Here is a 21186-nt window from a genome sequence, read left to right on the forward strand (position 1 = left end):
ACTAAGCCCGTGCACCACAACTACTGAGCCTGCGCTCTAGAGCCCGCGCGAGCCACAACTACTGAGCCCACGTGCTACAACTACTGAAGCCCGCGCGCCTAGAGCCCATGATCTGCAACAAGAGAAGCCACAGCAATGAGAAGCCCGCGTGCCTCAACGAAGAGTAGTCCCGGCTCGCCGCAACTAGAGAAAGCCCGCACACAGCAACAAAGACCCAACGCAGGCAAAAATAAATTAATTAATTAAAAAAAATATATATATATATATACACAGAGGGAGCACTGCCAGGAGGGAGGACTAGAGGGGAACAGTGTGGAGGAGCATACGAGAGGGAAGAGTAATGGAGGAGAGATGGAAGGAATGTGATCGGAGGGGGGAAGGATTTATAGAAAAGCAAGTAATCTCATGGCTTAACGGTTTAATTTTTTATTTGGTCTTATTGCTACTAATCACAAGTATTAATAACAATGCAGTTAGCACAAGTCTGGCCCACGGTAGAAAGCTGATACACAGCAGCTGGTGTTTTCTCTTAAATTGATGCGATGACTTGTCTACACACTGAATGTGCCCACTCGTCGGTTCCTCCATTTCTCACACTGTGCTGGATGATGCTGGGGACACGGTGGTAACTGAGACAGCCCAGGTCCTGCCTTCAGGGGGGTTCACCATCCCGTGGGGGAGACAGACCCGTTCCCTGTGAGTGATGACCGAGAGTGGGGAGGGCTGGAATGGGAGAGCCCAAGAGGCTGGGGCAGCCTAGAGGGAGCCTGGGGGTCTGGGGACAGCTCTTCTGAGCTGACTTTTTTTTTTTTTTAAATATTTGGCTGCACCAGGTGTTAGTTGCGTTATGCGCGATCTTCATTGCGGTATGCGAATCTTCAGTTGTGGCATGCGGGATCTAGTTCCCTGACCAAGGATCGAACCTGTGCCCCCTGCATTGGGAGCGTGGAGTCTTAACCACTGGGCCACCAGCGAAGTCCCTGAGCTGACTTCTTAAGGTTCACCTTGGCCCTGAGGTTGTAGGCAGAGGGAACCTCTCTCTTCCTTTGACCCCTGCCCTTCAGCTCCCTAGCTCCCCGTTGTTCACTCAGATTGTTGGCCCTACAGCTGAAGGCAAGCAATCAGAGCATGCACTTAGACAAGTTCTCTTTACACCTTGGTCACGCTTGGAGTTACACGCCATAGTTAGAGATTTTCCCGAGCCCCATAAAAACAGGGTGGTATTTAGCAGCCAATTTAGGCTAGTACCCAGAGCTTACGCTCCAAGTCTTTCCAATTTATATCCATTAGTCCATCTGCTGGTCGGTTCCGGAGTTGCACATCTTTAGTTTGAAAAAGCTAAATGAACTTCAGTCAATGAGGATCTCCAAATGAGCCAGAACACCTCCGAGGCAGAATCCAAGCCAATACTATGGGGGAATAAATGTCTCTTAGACTCCATCCTGAATGCTTCTCCTAAAACTGACTGGTCTAAAATCCAGGAGTGTAGACAACAGAGTCCCAAATCCATCTGCAATGATACAGCCAGTCCAGGAAATGTATGGGAAGGCCTGGTCCTTGACAGTCACACCGCTTCTATCGTGGCCACGAGTTTTGTCAACATTCTGAGACCAAAAATTAGAGACATGATGAAAAACACCATGTTAGCTGGAGAAATGCCTTGATTCCAGAACTCCAAGAGAGCCCAACAAGAGGATGCAGGAAAAAAAAAAAATTCACACAATCCAGTTTAAGACCTCCTACTTAAACAACGGGAGAGGAAAAGAAAAAAAAAGGTCCATCCTATCAGGGCCATCACAAAACACTAAACCAAATCTTGACAGAGACAGCTATAGGTACTGTAAAGAAAAGGGACGTTGGATTTGAGACTGTCCAGCTTTAAAATACAAAACGGAATTGTATTCAGTCTCCTCAGGGACTCCCAGCAGATTTTTTCCTCTGTGTCCATAAACACCCTTCAACCCACAGAGGGAAATGACCGTTCTCATTAATGGACGTGCTAGCCCCGGCTTTGTAGATACAGGGGCCACCCCACCCCCTTAAGTATCTCACAGTCCCCCCAACCCCTTACCCTCCCTTGGTGCCCAGCAATGATTTTTAAATTGATTTATTTGATTTATTTATTCATGGCTGCGTTGGGTCTTCGTTGCTTCTTAGTGGCTTGCTTCTTGCGGGCTACTCTCCGTTGCGGTGCACGGGCTTCTCACTGCAGTGGCTTCTCTTGTTGCGGAGCACGGGCTCTAGGCGCGTGGGCTTCAGTAGTTGTGGCACATGGGCTTAACTGCTTCGCAGCATGTGGGATCTTCCCAGACCAGGGCTCGAACCCGTGTTCCCTGCATTGGCAGGCAGATGCTTAACCACTGCGCCACCAGAGAAGCCCCCTGCCCAGCAATGATTGCCATGAGATGCCACAATTTGCCACACCGTGTCTAAGCCACTCTCCGTCCGTCTTGTTAGGCCCCTTACTACCCAGCACAGTTTCTTACTCAGATTATTCCAATAAGTCTTTCAGGAAGGGATATTTTATCATTTGGGAACATTAACATTTCATGTTCACAAGAGAGCCTATTTTTCCCAGTCCCTGACTGCCACTGTCCATCTTAGATCACTAATCTCCCTCACCCCCCAGAAAAAAACCCATCAACCTCTCCCTGAGGCCCACAGAGTCAAGATATGCTGACCCCAACCCGTGATTCTCTTTGGGCCTCCAACTCAGCAAACATAGGATGCATCTCAGAGGCTGAGCCTCTTAAAGTGGAAATAGATTTTTTTCATGTCCCTCCTGAAACCACCTTCACATGCTCTGACACACTCAACCCATCATTCAAGGCCTCCTCATACCCACCTCCAGCCCCTGCAACACTCCCATCTTGACTGTCAAGAACCCCAATGTTGGAAATTCCCTCGCGGTCCAGTGGTTAGGACTCTGCGTTTTTACTGCCGAGGGCCTGGGTTCAATCCCTGGTCAGGGAACCAAGAAGAACCACAGTGTTTCCACTGGGATACTGGCTAGTCCAAGACCTCTAGGCTATAAATAAAATAGTCAAAGCTTGGTTCCCGAGAGCTCCCGATCCATACACCTTCCTGGCCAGCCTCTATTCCTTCCAACACCCCCCAATTCACAGTCTCTCTTTATTTTCACCTGGGAACATCAACAATATACACGGACAGGTAGGTCTCAAGGACTCACTGAAGTTCCTACTTACTTTTCTCAGACGCTGAGTATAAATTTGAAGGATTTGGTTTTCCCTTGCAGTTCCTCTCTAATCCAAAACGTGGATCATCTTCTCGTCTGTTCATTTCAACAGCTCACTCACTGCCACTCAATATCTACCCCGTGCCCTTGCTCATAGGGACGCAAGATATCTGGGGACAAATTACAACGATGTAAGCCACAAGTATACTATTTAGTACATGTCCTTGCACCTGAAGGTAAGACCTTATCCACAGAACGCATTTATCCCATCATTAATTTCATCTTCACCCAAGACTGAAAATGCAACTCCAGTGGTTTCTGGGTCTGTTACGGGTTTAATTGTGTCCCCCCAAATATATGTGAAAGTCTTATCCCCCAGTATCTGAGAATGTGACCTGATTTGGAAAATAGGATCGTTGCAGATGGATTGAGCATTGTCCCACATACTCCCTTCCAAGACCCCTCCCAACTCAGTGCTCGATTGTTACAGGAAGTTCTCCCTGCCTGCACCATCTATGAATCAGGATTCACGTCCTCCTTTTATTCAATACAACTTCCCTAATGGCCCCTTCACGGGACTCAGTTTCTGTAATCACTGAACTTTAAATGATGCCATAAAACCATAATGGCAGGAACCACCTCCTCATTGAACTCACCTGGGTTTTCCAGCTATCACAATATTACTAATCCCGAGTCAACTGATGTCACTGACAATGTCTCTTGGTGTCAGTGGCATCGCACCTCTTGTGACTCATCTCATGGTCCCAGTCCTGTCCCTGCACCTTCTCCTTGGTTTTCCACCTTTAATCGACATTTGTTTTCTGACCACTCAAATAAATAAGGCAATTATTTCCACGAGTCTTGGATTGCCCCCCAGTGATTCATAATTTACTCGTGGCGACTTCGCAGCCCTTATCAGCGTTTCAATTTCCCTTCATTCTGTCAATACCTCAGAATTCATTCTTTCTCCTGTCAAACACCCAACTCCTCACAAACGTGAGAGATCCGCCAAATCCTGTGGAGGCTGAAATCATGCAGATCCAGGATGTCTGTAATCTCCTTTTTCATCAGGACCCAAAGAAACCTTGGGATAAGAAACCAAATGCTTGGGAGTAAACTCCAAGGATTTCATCTGGCCTCTGACCATGTTTGGACAACTCTTCAGGGGTTTCCAGGGCAGGGACTTGTGTGCTGCGGTTGGAAGTAACCCCAGGAACTTCCTGGAACCAGGAAGTTCCAGGTTCATCCCCAGGAATTCTGCAGACATCATCGTCATCAACATGAAAAGGCCAACAAGGAAATCCACAAAATTGCTACCGCTGTTCTGACTCCACCAACCAAGGATCTCTCTTCACCTCCTTCTTGGAACCCTCTTAAATGGCTGCCCTCTGGTCTCAAATCTTGGTTTTACTCCCTTATTCAACCATGAATAATTCTCTTTTTATTTGTCTTCCTAGGAATACCCATCTTCAAATGGCCAGAACCCCTAAGTCAGCTCCAGATCCAACATTTTACACAGCAAATGGTTCAACTGGTCTTGCACAAACAGCAGAGATGAAGAACAATCCTGACATCACCCCAGATCCTTACTACTAAGAAAATCTTGTTTGAGAGAGAGTTTTCCATATCCCCTTTCATCAGCCTGATCATCTCCCCATTGTTGGTAAATTTAGGTAATGTAAGGACAGTCTACATCTGTCTTAAACAAGAGGCAGGGGGGACTTCCCTGGTGGTCCAGTGGGTAAGACTCCATGCTCCCGATGCAGGGGGCCCGGGTTCGATCCCTGGCCAAGGAACTAGATCCCGCATGCATGCCACGACTAAGATCCCGCGTGCGGCAACTAAGACCCAGCACAGCCAAAATAAGTAAGTAAATAATAATAATAATAAAACAAGAGGGGGATTAAATAAAGTTTATCTCTACTAAAACCCAGACTCATTTTTTCTCCTTGGGACTCACTAGATTATTTTTAACTTATTTATCAGGCCCTTCTGTGGCTCTTTATACATGGAAGGCACTACTCCAAGCACTTGACAAACATCTCCCTTAATCCTCATAACAACTCTATGAGGTAGACAGTGTTACAACTCCGATTATACAGCTAAGGAAATTGAGGCACAGAGAGGTTAAGCATGTTTCCCAAGGTCACACAGCTAGAAAGTGGCAGAGCTAGGGCTCACCCTAGGCAGTCTGGTTCTGGAGTCTTTGCTCTCAGTCACCAACATTGTCTCTCCAGTTCAGGACCGGAAGGTAACCTGGGATCATAAAAGAGGGAGGGTCTTACATGATCTTCTGGGCCCTGGCTTTTAGGGAGTGAAGGTCTGTCTGAGAAATGGGTATGAATTTTGAAGCTAAATCTTGAAGGTTGTAGGGACGCACACTCGGTGTAGTGACACTGGCTGGCCGCCTGAGGGGGCGCCAGCCCCGCTCGCGGAGCCAGGGGAGGGAGGAGGGAACCTTGGAAACGAACGTCAGGCTCAGACTTATGAACCACAGAACGTTGAGAACAGAGCATCTTAGAAGGCTGAGAACAAAGCCTCTTAGAACGTAGAACAAAGGCCCCTGGAATCGTAGAATGGTGAGCGCAAAGCCTCACAGCATCTGGGAGACAAAAGACGCTTAGATTCTGTTAGGGTGGAATCATAGAATCTTACAGCCAGGGTCTTATAATTCCAGAATTTGGGACATGACCGATCTTAAACTCTTAGACGTAAGACTGGCTACCGAATTTGAAAGGCTCAGTGCAAAATGAAAATGCGAGGCCCGTTTTCAAAAAAATAAGAATTTCAAGACAGTAACAGCAGAATATTAAACCAAGCTCGGGGCCCTTCTAAGCCGGTCGTATGCTCGTGAAGCCGGTCTCGCTCAGAAGCACAATTTTATGGGAGGATTACCAATTTTTAGTGGTTTGGCCCTCTACTTTTACAGCTGAATGTCTGGGAAGGCTTCCTGGAAGAGCAGGCAAAATCAGCACTCGACTCTCAAACCCTTTCCGACCCCCCGCTTAGCCTCAGAAGCTGAAGGTTACGAGGGGTGGGGGGAGAGAAGCAGCTGCCAAAGTGTCACGGGGACAGATTCTCTATTTATAGATCACCCCTGCCCCTCTCGCGGGACAGTCCAATGGCAGCCAGACCTCTCCTGCAAGGGGGCGGAACCAGCTGCAGGGGAGACAAGGACCAATGACATCGGGGCAAGGGGCAGACTTGTTTCATTGTGACGCGTGGGGACATGGCCACGGCCCAAAGGGAGGTGAGAAGGGGGGCGTGGCGAAGAGGCCAGTAAGCAGAGCGAGTAGGCAGCTGCGAGCATGCGTCGCGTTGGGGGGCGCGGGTGCACAGCAGAGCATCTTCGTAAGGAAGGGTACCAGCCAATAAGCGATGGTTGCTCTGTCGCCGGGGGCGTGGCCATGCAGATAAGGCGCGGGTGGGCGGCCCAATGGGCGGGCGCCTATGCAGATGAGACGGTGACAGCCGGGCCAGCGGGCGGGCGGGCAGGCGGGCTCTTGGGGCGGGGAGGTGGGACCGGGAGAGGGGTGGCCGCGGGGCCCGGCCGGGCTGGGGCGGGGGGCCGCAGCCATGATCCGGGCCTTCTCCTTCCCGGTGAGCCCCGAGAGGGGTCGGCTGCGGGGCTGGCTGGAGGGCAGCCTGGCCGGGCTCTGCGAGTTACACTGGCTCCGGGAGAGGCAGGAGTACCGCGTGCAGCAGGCGCTGCGGCTGGCCCAGCCCGGAATGGGGGGCGCCGAGGCCGAGGACGAGGAGGACGCCGACGAGGACGAAGATGCGGCGGCGGCGCGCCGGGCCGCAGCGGCCCTGGAAGAGCAGCTGGTGAGGGGCCGCCTGTCCGTCCGTCCCTCTGCCCCCGTCTGTGTCTGTCTGTCCGCCTGTCTCGGCTGGATGCTCAGACACCCGTCCGGGTGGGGGAGGGAGGAGGGGGAAAGGAGAGGGGGGTGGGGCTGGGGGGTCGGGGCGGCGGGCGGGATCAGGCCTCCCCGCCCCCAAACTGGGGAAGGGGGCTGCATTGCCTCCGCCGGACCCTCAGGCCCATTCCCTACACCCCTTCCCCAAAGAAAATCCATCTGGGCACCAAGTATGTGTCAAGCCCAGGCTGAGTATTTGGCGAGCGTTGTCTTCTTGCAGCTTGGGGGGCAGGGGGTGATAGTTCCCACTTCACAGAGAAAAAAACCCTGAGTCTCAGAGAAGGCAAACGACTCACCCAAGGTCACACGGCAGGATCCAAACATGCCTCTCTCCCGGCCTCCATACCGGGCCCCGACTTCCCTAAGTCCTGGTGTGCTTGGAGATCTCCGGAGGGGGCAGGGAGGGGGGGAGGGGATCCTCGGGCCTCCTGAGGGAGGGATTGCTGCTGAGAGGAAGTTCACAGTCCCTTAGGATCCCACGGTGATCTTGACCCTCTGTGACACTTTCCCTCCTTTCCTACCTGGCCACAGCCCTGGTTAAGCCAAGAGGCGGTAGATTGAGGCAGCATGGGTGTCTGACTTCTAGATTCCCTGGGTGCTCTGATAGTGGAAGATGAGCCAGAGTTCTCCAGAATTACTTAAGGAGCATCACCCCTCTTTCCGTCTCTATGCCATTTCTTAATTCTCCTGACCTCTTCCTGTGTTTCTTGCACTCTTTTCCCAACTGCCCCATCTCTGTGACTTTGTGTCTCTTTCTCCGTCTTTCCCAATCCTCTGTCTCTCTATCTCTGTCTCCCTGGCCTTCCCTTCTCGCATTTCTGCACCTCTCTCTCTTCCTGCCCCACATCCTTGTCCCTTTCTCTCTTCCCCTCCCCCCAGCCCGCCAGGCCCCAGACCCGGGCTTCACTTGCTGATCCCATCCCCAAGCCTGTGTGTGGTCAGAGCTTCCCGTTTGGGGAAACCTGAGCCGAGGTAGTGGGGGGAGGGGGCTCTCCCTGCTACTGACCTCGACTGCCCCCTCCCCAGATGGAGAATGGGGAGGAATACTGAAGCCAGACTCTGGGGCTGCAAGCCCAGTCCCTCCCCCCCCAGCCCCCCCCCACCCCCGGTGGGGAGAGGGACCCTGCACATTCTTCTCTGGAAACAGAAACAGCTGTGGGAGGCCTCACCCCCTCCCAAAGTTAGAGACGCGTTGTAGGGGCCTTCAGCAGCTCACCCCACCCTGAGCTGGCTGGGCTTGGGAAGGCACCTCCCACCCCTCCAAGGAAAGGGAGAAGGCATGCGGATGGGCCAGCTGTGTCCTGCCTCCCTGTCCCTCATCCTCTGCCTCTCTCTGCCTCAGTCTCCCCCTTCTCTGCCCCTCTGTCTACCCCCCAGCCCTCAGTATCTCCCCAAGAAGTGGTAGTGGAGGGGCCTCTTCCCCCCACAATCTCCAGGCAAAGCTCCGTCCCAGCGTCAGGGAGGAGGCGGTGGCAGGCAACGGGAAGGAGACAGCGCCACTGAGGGAGGAGCAGAGAAGCGCTAAATATAAACTCCTCTGGTGTTGGGGGTTCCTGGGTCCTTCCAAAGAGGGGGTGGGAGCCTCCTCTGGTCCCTGAGTCTCTGTTTTATGAAGCTTACCCCTCCCACTCCTCCACCCCCCTCCCAGGAATACACTCCCTTTGAAGCAAGAAAGATGGAAGCCAGAGTTGGTTCGTTTCTAATAGGAATGATGGGGATGAAGGGAAAGATTAGGGGTATCTCAGAGAAAAGAGGCAAGAATCCTGAATGGGGGCAGGAGTTCTGTTCTCTCCCACCAAGGAAAATGGTCCCCTTCCAGCAAGAAGGATTAAAGTTAGACTTGCAGAAGGACTTCCTAGCAGAGATAAAGGGAACTGGACACAGATTGGGGGCATGTGAGTGGGGGCAGCCAAGGTCTGGGAAAGTTTGGGCAAAGGGGTCTCCAGGGGTCCGAACCACATTCATGTCAAACCTGCCTGAGCTGGAGAGCCTCAGGCCCACTTGCTGAAGGGCTTGCAAAAAAAGGGTGAGGGGCATTGTGGGTAGGCAGGGAGCCAGATTCAGGCCAAGGACCTTCTGGTCTTTTAAAGATTTGTCCCTTTGCAGCTGGAAGAAATGAGGTCAGACTTACAAATGGGGTGGGGTGTGTAGACTACGGGGGTGCTGGGGGGTCCAGGCACAAGGGAAGAGGAGGCCTCTGCTGTTTATCTTCCAAACTCCTACTCTTCCCTGCAGTGGAAGAACTGAAATTAGACCTGCAGAACTTACCGGGAAAAAAATATATATTTTTTCTCTTATTTCTAACTACACAAGTAAAACGTGATTTTATATTTTCCTTGTTAGAAATTCATAGCTTTCATGTAATAATGAAATCCAGCATTTATTAAGTGCCTAAAAGGAACTGCTGTTTAAACTCATTTAATCCTCACAACAACCTCATAGGAGAGGGAGTCGAATGATGCCCATGTTACAGATGAGGAAACTAAGGCCCAGAGAGGTGAAGTAACCTGCTTAAGGTCACACAGCTGGGAAGTGGCAGAGCTGAATTTGAACCCTGGCAATCTGGCTCCCAGCCATGCCTCCATAAACACTTCATCCTACCATCCAGTCCCCTCATCCCTCCCTTGACCCCGTAAATGCACCCTCTCCCCTGTGATCACCACCACTGTCACCCTGGTGTGAGTTCTGCATCTATGCGCAGAAACAGCTTACATACCACGATACGTAGAGTTCGCTTTGCTTTTTTTCAAATTCCAGTTTCTTGGGTGAGGTGTCAGACACTATGGACAGTGGTTCTCAAAGTGTGACCCGCTGGACCACTAGCAGCGTCACTGGGGAACTTGTTCAAAATGCAAATTCTCAGGCTTCTGCCTGGAATCAGAAGCTCTGTAGGTCAGACCCAGTAATTTAGGTTTTAACACGACCCCCCAGTAGTTCTGACTCACCCTTATACTATACATTCTGCATTTTTCTTTTTCCACTCCATGATAGGTCTTGGAGATGGTTCTATATAGAAATTGCCTCATTCCATTTTAACAGCTGTATAGTATTCTGTGGTATTCATTCATTCCTTCCCCAGATATTTCCTGAGCACCTACTTTGTGCCAAGAGCTGTTCTAGACACTGGGGCGGGTTGGGGGGTGCGTGTGGAGGTGGGGGAAGGCACAGCAGTATACAAAACAGACAAAAATCTCTGCCCTCCTGGGGCTGGGGCTGACAATCTAGGGAGAAGGACAATAAACAAATAGCCTGATATGTCACTTTAAGTCAGGAGGTCATTACTGCTATGGTGGAAAAAAGGCAGGGCAACCCAGGTGCAGAATGATCAGGAGCTATTTTGGAAAGAGTGGTCAGAGAAGGGAGCATGTAACAATCTGAATGAAGCAAGGGAGAGAGCCAGGAGGGTATGCTGGGGAAACACATCCCACCGAGGTAGGAGCATGTGTGATATGTTCAGGGAACAGCGAGGAGGCCAGTGTGGCTCCAGCAGCGTGAGCAAGGGCATGATTAGTGGGGAACAGGTTATGGGGTATAGGGGAGGTCCTTGATGTTTTTTAGCCACTCCTGAGGCTGCACAATTCGGCTGCATTCCTGGCTTCTGCTCAAAGATGACACCACCCCGAGCACCTCTTTACACGCAGGGCAGGAGCCCAAAGTGGAACGATTTGTTGACTTTCCTCCCATAAACAAGCCCAGACGGGGGCTTCTGTTCTAGGGGGGAGGGGTGGGGACTGGGGCCCAGGAGAACAGCCGAAGGAGTAGGAAGCTGCGGGGCGGGGGTGGGGGGGGGCGTTGTCTGCGGGGGAGCCGGCCAGTCTTTCTGCCCTAAATAGGCAAGGCTGGGCGTCTGCCCTCTCAGCCCCTCCTCCCTCCTTCCCTCCCTCCTGCCGCCTGCCGTCCAGACAAGCCGCTTTTGTCTGAGGGTCAACCGTCTGCCTGAGGCTGCCACCACCTCTGGCCTCACCCAGATCCGCGTGAGACTCTTCCTGGCTCTGGCCCTGTTTTCCAAAATAGGGTTAAGTCCTAGTGTCTTGGAGACCCCATCTGTGTTGCTTCAGCCCCTACCCCCACCGCATCATAGTCACTCCCCTTTTAAAGGGTTTTCACCTTCATTTATCCACATCTGATAGGAAATGGTCTTTTCCTGCAGCAAGGATCCAGGGTAGACTCCATCGAAATTTCCCATGGGGATGTGGAACTGCAGCAGACAATGGGGGCTTCTGGGTGGGAATGGAGCAAGGGCAGGAGGAGGATGTGGTCCCTGCTGGGGACAAAGGAACCCGCTGGGGTTCACCGCTGTAGTACAATACCACTAAGGCTAGATTCACAGAAGGACTTTCCAGTAGGCATGGGGGGGATTCTTTCTGAGAGGAGAAGCAAAGATTTATGAGTCATGGTCAGCTTGTGTCATCCAAATGAGGGAAAGAATCAGTCTGCAGCAGGGGACTTCCCTGGTGGTGCAGTGGTTAAGAATCCGCCTGCCAATGCAGGGGACACGGTGTTTGAGCCCTGGTCCAGGAAGATCCCACAAGCTGCGGAGCAACTAAGCCCTTGAGCCACAACTACTGAGCCTATGCTCTAGAGCTTACGTGCCACAACTGCTGAAGCCCGTGCGCCTAGACCCCATGCTCTGCAATGAGAAGACCCCACTCGCCACAACTAGAGAAAGTCCGCGCACAGCAACAAAGACCCAACTCAGCCAAAAATAAATAAATTTATTTTTTAAAAAATCTGCAGCAGGAAGGACTTAAGGAAGACTTGCAGAAGGACCTTCCATTGGTTATAAGGAGCAGTGGGGGAAGATAGGAGCATCTGAGAAAGGAGAGTCAAAGTCTGGGAGAAGGCAGACGAATGGATGGCTAAGAGATCTGCTAGGTCCTCAACACCAACTTTTAGCGGCGAACTGCCCTTACAGCAAGAAGACCTGAAGTTACACTCAAAGAGGGACATTCTAATAAAGTTAAGGGGCCATGAGCACCAGATAGAGGGAAGAGCTGATAGGGAGGGGACAAGGGATGGGGACTTCTGAAGACTTATCACTCACACTTAAGAGGGAACGAGGTGACTGCAGCATGAGGGACTAGAGTTAGACAGCCAGAGGACTTTCTAATGGGATGAAGGGACAGAGATCTTGAGGGGGATCCTGGAACTTGGGTACTCTTTTACCTTTTTGAAATCACAGCCTCCCTGTCAAAGTGAAACCCTGCCCATGAGCTCCTAGAATAGGGGACCAGTTGGCAGAGGGCTCGGGGGTACTTCTGACCATCTTGCTTTTCCCACCTCCTCAGGAAGCCTTGCCCGGGCTCATCTGGGACCTGGGCCAGCAGCTGGGAGACCTGAGCCTGGAGTCTGGGGGCCTGGAACAGGAGAGTGGGCGCAGCTCGGGTAAGCATGGCTAGAGGTAGTGGGGTCTGCCTGGGACACCCCACCCCACTGTCTCCTGTTTCTCAGGCTCCCCACTCTATGCCTCTTGATCTCCTCCTTTCCTCCCCACCCCTGGTTTCCCCTTTCAGGCCCCCCTGATTGTCTCTCCCCTTCTTTTTGGAATCCAGGCTTCTATGAAGACCCCAGCTCCACAGGAGGTCCGGACTCACCACCCTCGACCTTTTGTGGGGACAGTGGCTTCTCTGGATCTGGCTCCTATGGACGCCTGGGTCCCTCTGAACCCCGGGGCATCTATGCCAGCGAGAGGCCCAAGTCCCTAGGTAAGGTGGGTGGGGTTGGGCCCCCGAGAGCCAGGGAATGGACAATAAGAGGATGCTTTTAAACACAAGCGTCTGAGTCAGACCAACCTGGATTCGAATTCTGGCCGTGACAGTCCCTTTTTGTGTGATTTTGAGCATGTTGCTTCTTTCTGGCCCTCTGTTTCTCCATCTGTTAAAATGGGATTAATGACAGCACCTACTTCATAGGGAAGTTTTGACTATTCAGTGAGCCTCTGCCCTAAGACATTGAACTTGGCACATGGTAGCCATTAGGTAAACAAAAATTGCCGTTCATTTATTCAAGTAAGTTTCTGAGTCCCTACTATGTGCATTCCTAGCACATATCCTAGGGGTGAGGGATACAGCAGTAAAATCACTGTCTTCATGAAGCTGACATTCTAGTGGGAGAAATAGGTAATATACAAGCTAAATAAGTAAAATATCTGGGATATTAGATATTGACATGTACCATGAAAAGAAAATTAGGGAAGGGGACGACAGCGTGTCCCTTGGAGTTGGGGAGGGAACTCCAATTTTAGAAAATATGGCCAGAGAGGAGGTCACTGAGACTGTGGCATTTGAGTGGGGCCCTAAAGTAAGTGAGGGAGTGGGCCAAGCAGATACCCTGAGGGAGGAGTAGTTCAGGCAGCAGGAACAGCAAGTACAAAGGCCCTGAGGCTGGAGCGTGACTGGCCCCTTCATGCAGGCCAGTGTAGCTGAAAACCTATAAATGTAGAGGAGTTGGAGGTCAGAGACACGGATGCAGGACAGACCATTCAAGGTCTTATAGGCCACTGTGAAGATTTTGTTATCAACCTAGTGTGCGAGAAGGGGTGAGAGCAGGTTGTGTGTGTGTGTGTGTGTGTGTGTTTTGTTTTTAATGGGAGTGGGAGAGTAGGAGAGGTGGTGGGCAATTTGCCCCTCCTAGGCTCATTGGGAAAAGGCTTTGAGAGCCTCTCTTCCCTTTTTGCCTCCCTCCCCTAGGAGACGCCAGTCCCAGTGCACACGAGGCGGTGGGCGCCCGGGCAGCCGTGCCCCGGTCCTTCTCGGCGCCCTACCCGACGGCTGCGGTCCCGGAGGCCTGCTCCTCCGCGGAGCGACGAGCCCGCGCGGGGCCCTTCCTGACGCCCAGCCCCCTGCACGCCGTGGCGCTGCGCAGCCCGCGGCCGTGCAGCCGTCCTCCCCCGGACTCGCCAGACGCCGCGGGCTCCGGGCGGCCCCTGGACGGCTACATCTCGGCGCTCTTGCGCAGGCGCCGCCGCCGGGGGGCGGGCCAGCCCCGGACCAGTCCCGGGGGCGCGGACGGGGGCCCGCGGCGCCAGAACAGCGTGCGCCAGCGGCCGCCCGACGCGTCCCCGCCCCCCGGAGGCGCGCGGTCCGCGCCGGAGCCCCCGGTGGAGCGCGCGGTGGGCCGTCCCGCCAGCCCGGCCCCCTTGGGCCGCGGCTGGGCTTCGCCATGGGAGTCGGAGGCGGCCCCCGAGCCCGCCGCACCGCCCGCTGCCCCCTCGCCCCCCGACAGCCCGGCCGAGGGCCGCCTGGTGAAGGCACAGTACATCCCAGGCGCGCAGGCCGCCACCCGCGGCCTCCCCGGCCGCGCGGCGCGCCGCAAAGCGCCCCCACTAACCCGCGGCCGCAGCGTGGAGCAGTCCCCACCCCGGGAGCGTCCCCGGGCCGCGGGCCGCCGCGGACGCATGACCGAGGCTTCGGGCCGCCGGGGCTCGCCCAGGGCTCGCAAGGCCGCTCGCTCCCAGTCCGAGACCAGCCTTTTGGGCCGCGCCGCCGCGGTTCCTCCGGGCCCCCCCAAGTACCCTACAGCCGAAAGAGAAGAGCCTCGGCCGCCACGGCCCCGCCGTGGTCCAGCGCCCACTCTCGCGGCTCAGGCCGCGGGGTCCTGCCGCCGCTGGCGCTCCACGGCCGAGATCGACGCTGCCGATGGGCGCCGAGGCCGGCCCCGCGGTCCCGCCGCCCGCGGCCCGGGTCCTGGCCCATCCCCGTCAGCTCCTCAGCGCCGTTTGCTCTATGGCTGCGCGGGCAGCGACTCGGAGTGCTCGGCCGGGCGCCTGGGGCCCCTCGGACGCCGGGGCCCGACAGGCGGCGTCGGCGTCGGCTACGGGGAGAGTGAATCTAGCGCCAGCGAGGGAGAGTCGCCTGCCTTCAGCTCCGCATCCAGCGACTCCGATGGCAGCGGTGGCCTCGTGTGGCCGCAGCAGTTGGTGGCAGCCACCGCGGCCTCCGGGCCAGGGGCTGGTGCAGGTGTAGGGGCGCCCGCGGGCCCCGCCAAAGTCTTTGTGAAGATCAAGGCTTCCCACGCGCTCAAGAAGAAGATATTGCGTTTCCGTTCGGGTTCTCTCAAGGTCATGACTACAGTGTGAGTTTAGAGGTTTGCTTGGGCTCCCCCTTCATGGCCTCTGCACCATCACACCCCCAATCACTGACCCTTCTACACCTCCCTTCCAAAGACCACCATTTTCTCTGCTTCCAAAGACCCTTCCTCACTGCCCCATCCACTGCAGTCTTGGTTGAAAAGGCTCCCCCTCCACCACAGGGAGGAATGGGGGAGGAGCCCTGTTTGACCCAGTTCAGCTGCTGGCTCTGCAGCCCTTGGGCAAGAAAGTTCCCTTTCTGTGGGCCTCACTTTCTTCATCTGTACTATGGGTGTACTATGGTATGCAGCAGGGGTAATTCAGTTTGAATTTCCCCATTTTAGTTTAGACACTTAGTCCGTTTGTTCCCCTTCATTCTCTCACTGAGCCTTCTTATTCCTCCTTTCCATGCCCAGATATGGCCCCCCTCATTCACAAAGTGCCCCCCTCCATGTCCCTGGACCCTTAGGATACCCCCTTAGCACCCTGGTCAGAGACTCTGTGTCTGACCCAGACGGTGCCTGCAGAGTGCCCTGGGAAGGGAAGGAGCACTGACTTTGGGGTTTTGAGGGTCAAGTAGGAGTTGGTAACACCTAGAAAGAAAGACTCTTTCACCTCCCTCCCCGGACAGATATGGAGGATTGGAGGGTAGAAGAGGGGAAGGAAGATGGCTTCTATCTCGTGGCACCCTCTGTGAGAGGGAGTGGGGGGAGTCCAGGATGACCCTCCGTTGTTCTGATCCAGTATTTTTTTTCTTTTTTTAAACTTACTGTATTTATTATGACGATGGTGACTCCCCAGTGCACAGGGGGGCCAGAATCTGTGTGTTTCTCTAACCTCTTTGTAAATAAATGCACAGTGTTACATACGTGGTGGTGGACTCTCCTTCTGTGGCTAAATGGGCTTTTCCTTTGGACTAATATTTATTGAGCAACTACGGTTTGCTCTGGGTATGTAGTGTCCAGAACCAGATGGCAGATCCCAGGGTAGGTCTCAATAGCATTTTCTTACCATTGAATATTTTACTTCAATGACTCTGACCTTTGGTTGAGTTTTGTTTGGTCATAAATATGGTTTCATAAAAATGGAAATAATAAAGAAATAAAAAACAAAAATTTTTTAAATGGAAATAATGTAGGTAAAGGGACAGCCCCAAACGCCTTCTCTCAGAAGTCATCATAATCAGTTTGATGTGCATCCTTGTATGTTTTCCTTTATGTGTTTGCATACATATATGAATCTTGTAGCTATATAAATATATGTAACTATATATATGCATATACATATAGTTATACTCTATATAGGTAAAACTATATACTTACATAAATTGAGCCATATGTATGCATTGTTTATCAATTTTTTTTGTTATCTGTGCCTGGAGATTTCTATATGGGAAGGCTTTTAATTAATTGAATCTCTGCGGGTTTAGTACTATTTAGCTTTTCTATTTTATTTTATTTGTTTATGCTTTTCTATTTCTTCTTATGTCAGTTTTACTAAGTTGTATTCTAGGGATTTGTTCATTTCATCTAAATTTAGATGACGTATTTTCCTATCACTGTAGTAGCTGCATACGATTCCATGGGGTCGGGGGTACCCATAATCTAACCCTGTTGTCAGCTCCTCAGTTCCTTTGCTGTTTTGGACCTTACTGCAGTTATGTCCTTGTACATGCCTCTTTTTTACATATATATATTTCTGTAGGATCCACTCCTAGAAATAGACTGGCTTGGTCATTACAGTACCATCATTTAAAAATTTTTAATTGACTTGGTCACACTTCCTTCCACTGAGACTGCCCTCAGTTGACATTTCCAACAGCAACCCCTGAGATGCCCATTTTCCCACTCCTTCACCAAACAAGAGATGCTATTAATCATTTTCATTTTGCCAATCTGGGGGGGGGGAGCGGAATGGTGTTCTGTTTTAATTAGCATGTCTCCCTACTTTCTTTTTTTTATATTTATTTATTCATTTATTTGGGCTGTGCTGTGTCTCAGTTGTAGAATGTGGACTTAGTTGTGGCCTGCGGGCTTCTTAGTTGAGGCATGCAGGCTTCTTAGCTGCGACATGGGGGCTTCTTAGTTGCAGCATACGGCCTCTTAGTCGCGGTTTGCAGAATCTTAGTTCCCCAACCAGGGATTGAACCGGGGCCACTGCAGTGAAAGTGCTGTGTCCTAACCACTGGACTGCCAAGGAACTCCCAAAGCTATTTTTTAAAGTTTGCGGGAAAAGTCATTGCTTCTCAAGCCCTTGGGAGTATTTGCCCCATCTCTGTTTCATAAAAGGGGCAACTAAAGCCAAAAGGGGAAGGGACTTGTCTAAGGATACACAGGCCACACAGTGGTCAACATGGTTGAATTACAGATGGCTGACCTTTCTTCCTTTTTAAAATTTTAGTGCTTAATCATAAAAAGTAACAGCTGACACTCAATGAGCACTTATTTTATATGCCAGACTCCATTCTCTGACTCATTTAATCCTCACAATTTCATGGAGGTAGATATGATTATTATGCCCGTTTTACAGATGGAGAAACTGAGGCACAGATCTCTTGAGTAACCTGAAACCAATAAGTAGCAAAGCCAGAATTTAAGTTCAGACTGCCTAAGAGTCCATGCTGTTAGCCATTGCCCTATAAGCCTATTTCTATATGGCTCATCTCTAGACGGATACACAAGGAACTGCTCACAGGGATAGGGGCTGGGGGGGGGCAGGAGGGGATGTTGACATAATAAATATATAACTTCTATAATTTTTAAAGGTGTTAAGGACTGTGGGGGGAAACTGAGCAGAGATATGATGGAATTGGGAGGGATGGGGGAAGAGAGGAGTTTGTAATTTTAAGTAGAGTGATCAGAGCTGTCTAATTGAGAGGGTGGCATTTGAACAGAGACCTGAAGGAAGTGGGGGAGTTAGGCTTGTGGATCTCTTGGGGAAGAGCCTCCAGGCAGAGGGGTCAGCCACTGCTGAAGCCAAAACAGTGCCTAGTATGTTGGCAAAATAACCAGGAATCCAGCGTGTCTGGAGCGGTGAGTGAGGGGGAGAAGAGGGGGAGGCGAGGGCAAAGAATGATTGGGACCACTGCATCCCGTGGGGCCTCGTGGGCCATGGTGAGGAACTTGGTTTTTACTCCTCCGGAGATGGGAGCCATGGGAGAACTCAGAGCAGAAGAGGGACTTAGGTGTTTGGAGGGGAAGAGGGGTTAACAGTTCTATGGAAACATAATTCACTACCATAAAATTCACCCATATAAAATATAGAGCTCAATGGCTTTTGTTTCTTTATTTTCCTTTCCTTGTGATGAGAGCCTTTAAGATTGACTCTTAGCAACTTTCAAATGTTCAGTACAGGATTATCAACTATAGTCACCATGTTGTACATTACATCCCATGACATTTATTTTATAACTGGAAATTTGCTTTTGATCCCCTTCGCCCATTTTGCCCAGCCCCCCCACCCCTCTGACAACTCTCAGTCTGTTCTCTGTACCTATGAACTTGGTTTTGTTTTTATTTATTTATTTATTTTGCTGAAGGACTGTATTTTATTTAATTATTTTTAATTTTAGTTTTTATTGAAGTATAGTTGATTTACAATGTTGTGCCTGTTTTTTTTAGATTCCATATATAAGGAGACCATGTGATATTTGTCTTTCTCTGTCTGACTTATGTCACTTGTGCATCCATGTTGTCGCAAGTGGCATGATTTCCTTCTTTTTTATGGCTGAATAATATTGCATTATATTCAAATTTTCTCTATTCAGGCACCTATCGATGAACGCTTAGGTCGCTTCTATAATCTTGGCTATTGTAAGAAGTGCTGCAATGAACACAGGGGTGCATATATCCTTTCAAATTAGTGTTTTCATTTTCTTCAGATAAATACTCAGAGTGGAATTGCTGGATCATACAGTAGTTCTATTTTTAATTTTTTGAGGAAACTCCATACTGATTTCCATAGTGGCTGCACCAATTTACATTCCTAACAATAATGCAGGAGGGTTCCTTTTTCTCCGCATCCTCGAAAACATTGGTTATGGCTTGTCTTTTTGATGATGGCGTTCTGATAGGGGTGAGGTGATATCTCATTGTGGCTTTGATTTGCATTTCCCTGGTGATTAGTGATGTTGAGTACCTTTTCATGTACCTGTTGGCCATCTGTATGTCTCCTTTGGAAAAATGTCTATTCAGATCCTCTGCCCATTTTTAAATCAGATTTTTTTTTCTATTGAGTTGTATGAGTTCTTTATATATTTTGGATATTAATCCGTTATCCTGTGCATGGTTTGCAAATATTTTCTCCCTTTCTGTAGGTTGCCCTTTCATTTTGTTGATGACTTCCTTTGCTGTGCAGAAGCTTTTAATTTGATGTAGTCCCACTTGTTTATTTTTGCTTTTGTTGCCTTTGCTTTTCGTGTCAAATCCAAAAAAATCATCTCCAAGACTGATGTCAAGGAGCTTACCGCCTATGTTTTCTTCTAGGACTTTTGTGGTTTCAGGTCTTAGTTTCAAGTATTTAATCCATTTGAGTTACTTTTTGTGATTCTTCTGCATGTAGCTGTTCAGTTTTCAGAACACCATTTACTGAAGAGACTATCTTTTCTCTATTGTATATTCTTGGCTCCTTTGTTGTAAATTAATTGCCCATGTACGCATGGGTTTATTTCTGGGCTCTCTATTCTGGTCTATTGATCTATGTTTCTGTTTTTGTACCAGTACCATATTGGGGTTTTTAAAAAAAAATTTTATTGGCGTATAGTTGCTTTACAATGTTGTGTTAGTTTCTACTGTACAACAAAGTGAATCAGCTATACATATACATATATCCCCTCTTTTTTGGATTTCCTTCCCATTTAGGTCACCACAGAGTATTGAGTAGAGTTCCCTGTGCTATACAGTAGGTTCTCATTAATTATCTATTTTATACATGGTATCCATAGTGTATATATGTCAATTCCAATCTCCCAATTCATCCCATCCCCCCTTTTCCCCCTTGGTATCCATACATTTGTTCTCTACATCTGTGTCTCTGTTTCTGCTTTGTAAATAAGATCGTCTATACCAATATTTTTACAGATTCCACATATATGCGTTAATATATGATATTTGTTTTTCTCTTTCTGACTTACTTCACTCTATATGACAGTCTCTAGGTCCATCCATGTCTCTACAAATGACCCAATTTCGTTCCTTTTTATGGCTGAGTAATATTCCATTGTACATATGTACCATGTCTTCTTTATCCATTCCTCTGTTGATGAACACTTAGGTTGTTTCTGTGTCCTGGCTATTGTAAATAGTGCTGCAATGAACATTGGGGCGCATGAGTCTTTTTGAATTATGGTTTTCTCTGGGTATATGCCCAGTAGTGGGCTTGCTGGGTCCATATTGTTTTAATTACTATACCTTTGTAATATAGTTTGAAACTAGGGTACATGATGCCTCCAGCTTTGTATTTCTTTCTCAAGATTGCTTTGGCTATTCAGGGTCTTTTGTGATTTCATACACATTTTAGAATTGTTTGTTCTATTTCTGTGAAAAATGCCATTGGAAATTTGATAGAGATTGCATTGAATCTGTAGATTGCTTTGGGTAGTATGGACATTTTAACAATATTAATTCTTCCAATCCATGAACACGGGATGTCTTTCCATTTATTTATGTCTTCTTCAATGTCTTTTATCAATGTCTTATCAATGGCTTTTATTCTAGTCACAGAGTTGTGCTGTGACTATACTATCACCACAGTAAATTTCAGAAAATTTCCATCATCCCAAGTAGAAACTCTGTCCCCCTTACTTGTCAACCTCCAGTCTCCCCAGCCCCTGGCAACCACTAATCTACTTTTGTCTCTGTAGAGTTGCCTGTTCTGGACATAGAAATGGAATCCTGCAATATGCAGCCTTTTGTAACTGCGTCTTTCACTTAGCGTAATGTTTTCAAAGTTCATGCATGTTGTAGCATGTGTCAGTACTTCATTTCTTTTTATTGTCAAATGATAGT

General features: G+C 50.0%; 1 protein-coding gene and 1 long non-coding RNA gene across 2 annotated transcripts; one reads left to right on the forward strand and one right to left on the reverse strand.

Annotated features, from left to right (window-relative positions):
• Positions 1 to 73: 73 nt before the first annotated feature.
• On the reverse strand, positions 74 to 8194 carry LOC137215583 (uncharacterized). The gene is made up of 3 exons (XR_010939330.1): positions 7410 to 8194; positions 3207 to 3366; positions 74 to 2333 (listed from the first exon to the last, which is right to left on the reverse strand). It is a non-coding gene; the product is annotated as an uncharacterized lncRNA (long non-coding RNA).
• DACT3 (dishevelled binding antagonist of beta catenin 3) lies at positions 6695 to 16049 on the forward strand. Its single transcript, XM_067720976.1, has 4 exons — positions 6695 to 7021; positions 12402 to 12498; positions 12666 to 12818; positions 13803 to 16049. Exons 1-4 carry the CDS (start codon positions 6773 to 6775, stop codon positions 15188 to 15190), a joined length of 1887 nt encoding a protein of 628 aa, XP_067577077.1. The 5' UTR covers positions 6695 to 6772; the 3' UTR covers positions 15191 to 16049.
• Positions 16050 to 21186: the final 5137 nt, after the last annotated feature.

Source organism: Pseudorca crassidens, chromosome 20, assembly GCF_039906515.1.
Source record: "Pseudorca crassidens isolate mPseCra1 chromosome 20, mPseCra1.hap1, whole genome shotgun sequence".
NCBI classification, from domain to species: Eukaryota; Metazoa; Chordata; class Mammalia; order Artiodactyla; family Delphinidae; genus Pseudorca; species Pseudorca crassidens.

Bases quoted from the DNA above. Each gene is read 5' to 3' on its own strand.
- DACT3 (XM_067720976.1), top strand. From the start codon at position 6,773: ATGATCCGGGCCTTCTCCTTCCCGGTGAGCCCCGAGAGGGGTCGGCTG. The intron at 12,499-12,665 runs GTAAGCATGGCT...TTTGGAATCCAG, and splicing joins GGAGAGTGGGCGCAGCTCGG to GCTTCTATGAAGACCCCAGC. The intron at 12,819-13,802 runs GTAAGGTGGGTG...TCCCTCCCCTAG, and splicing joins CGAGAGGCCCAAGTCCCTAG to GAGACGCCAGTCCCAGTGCA.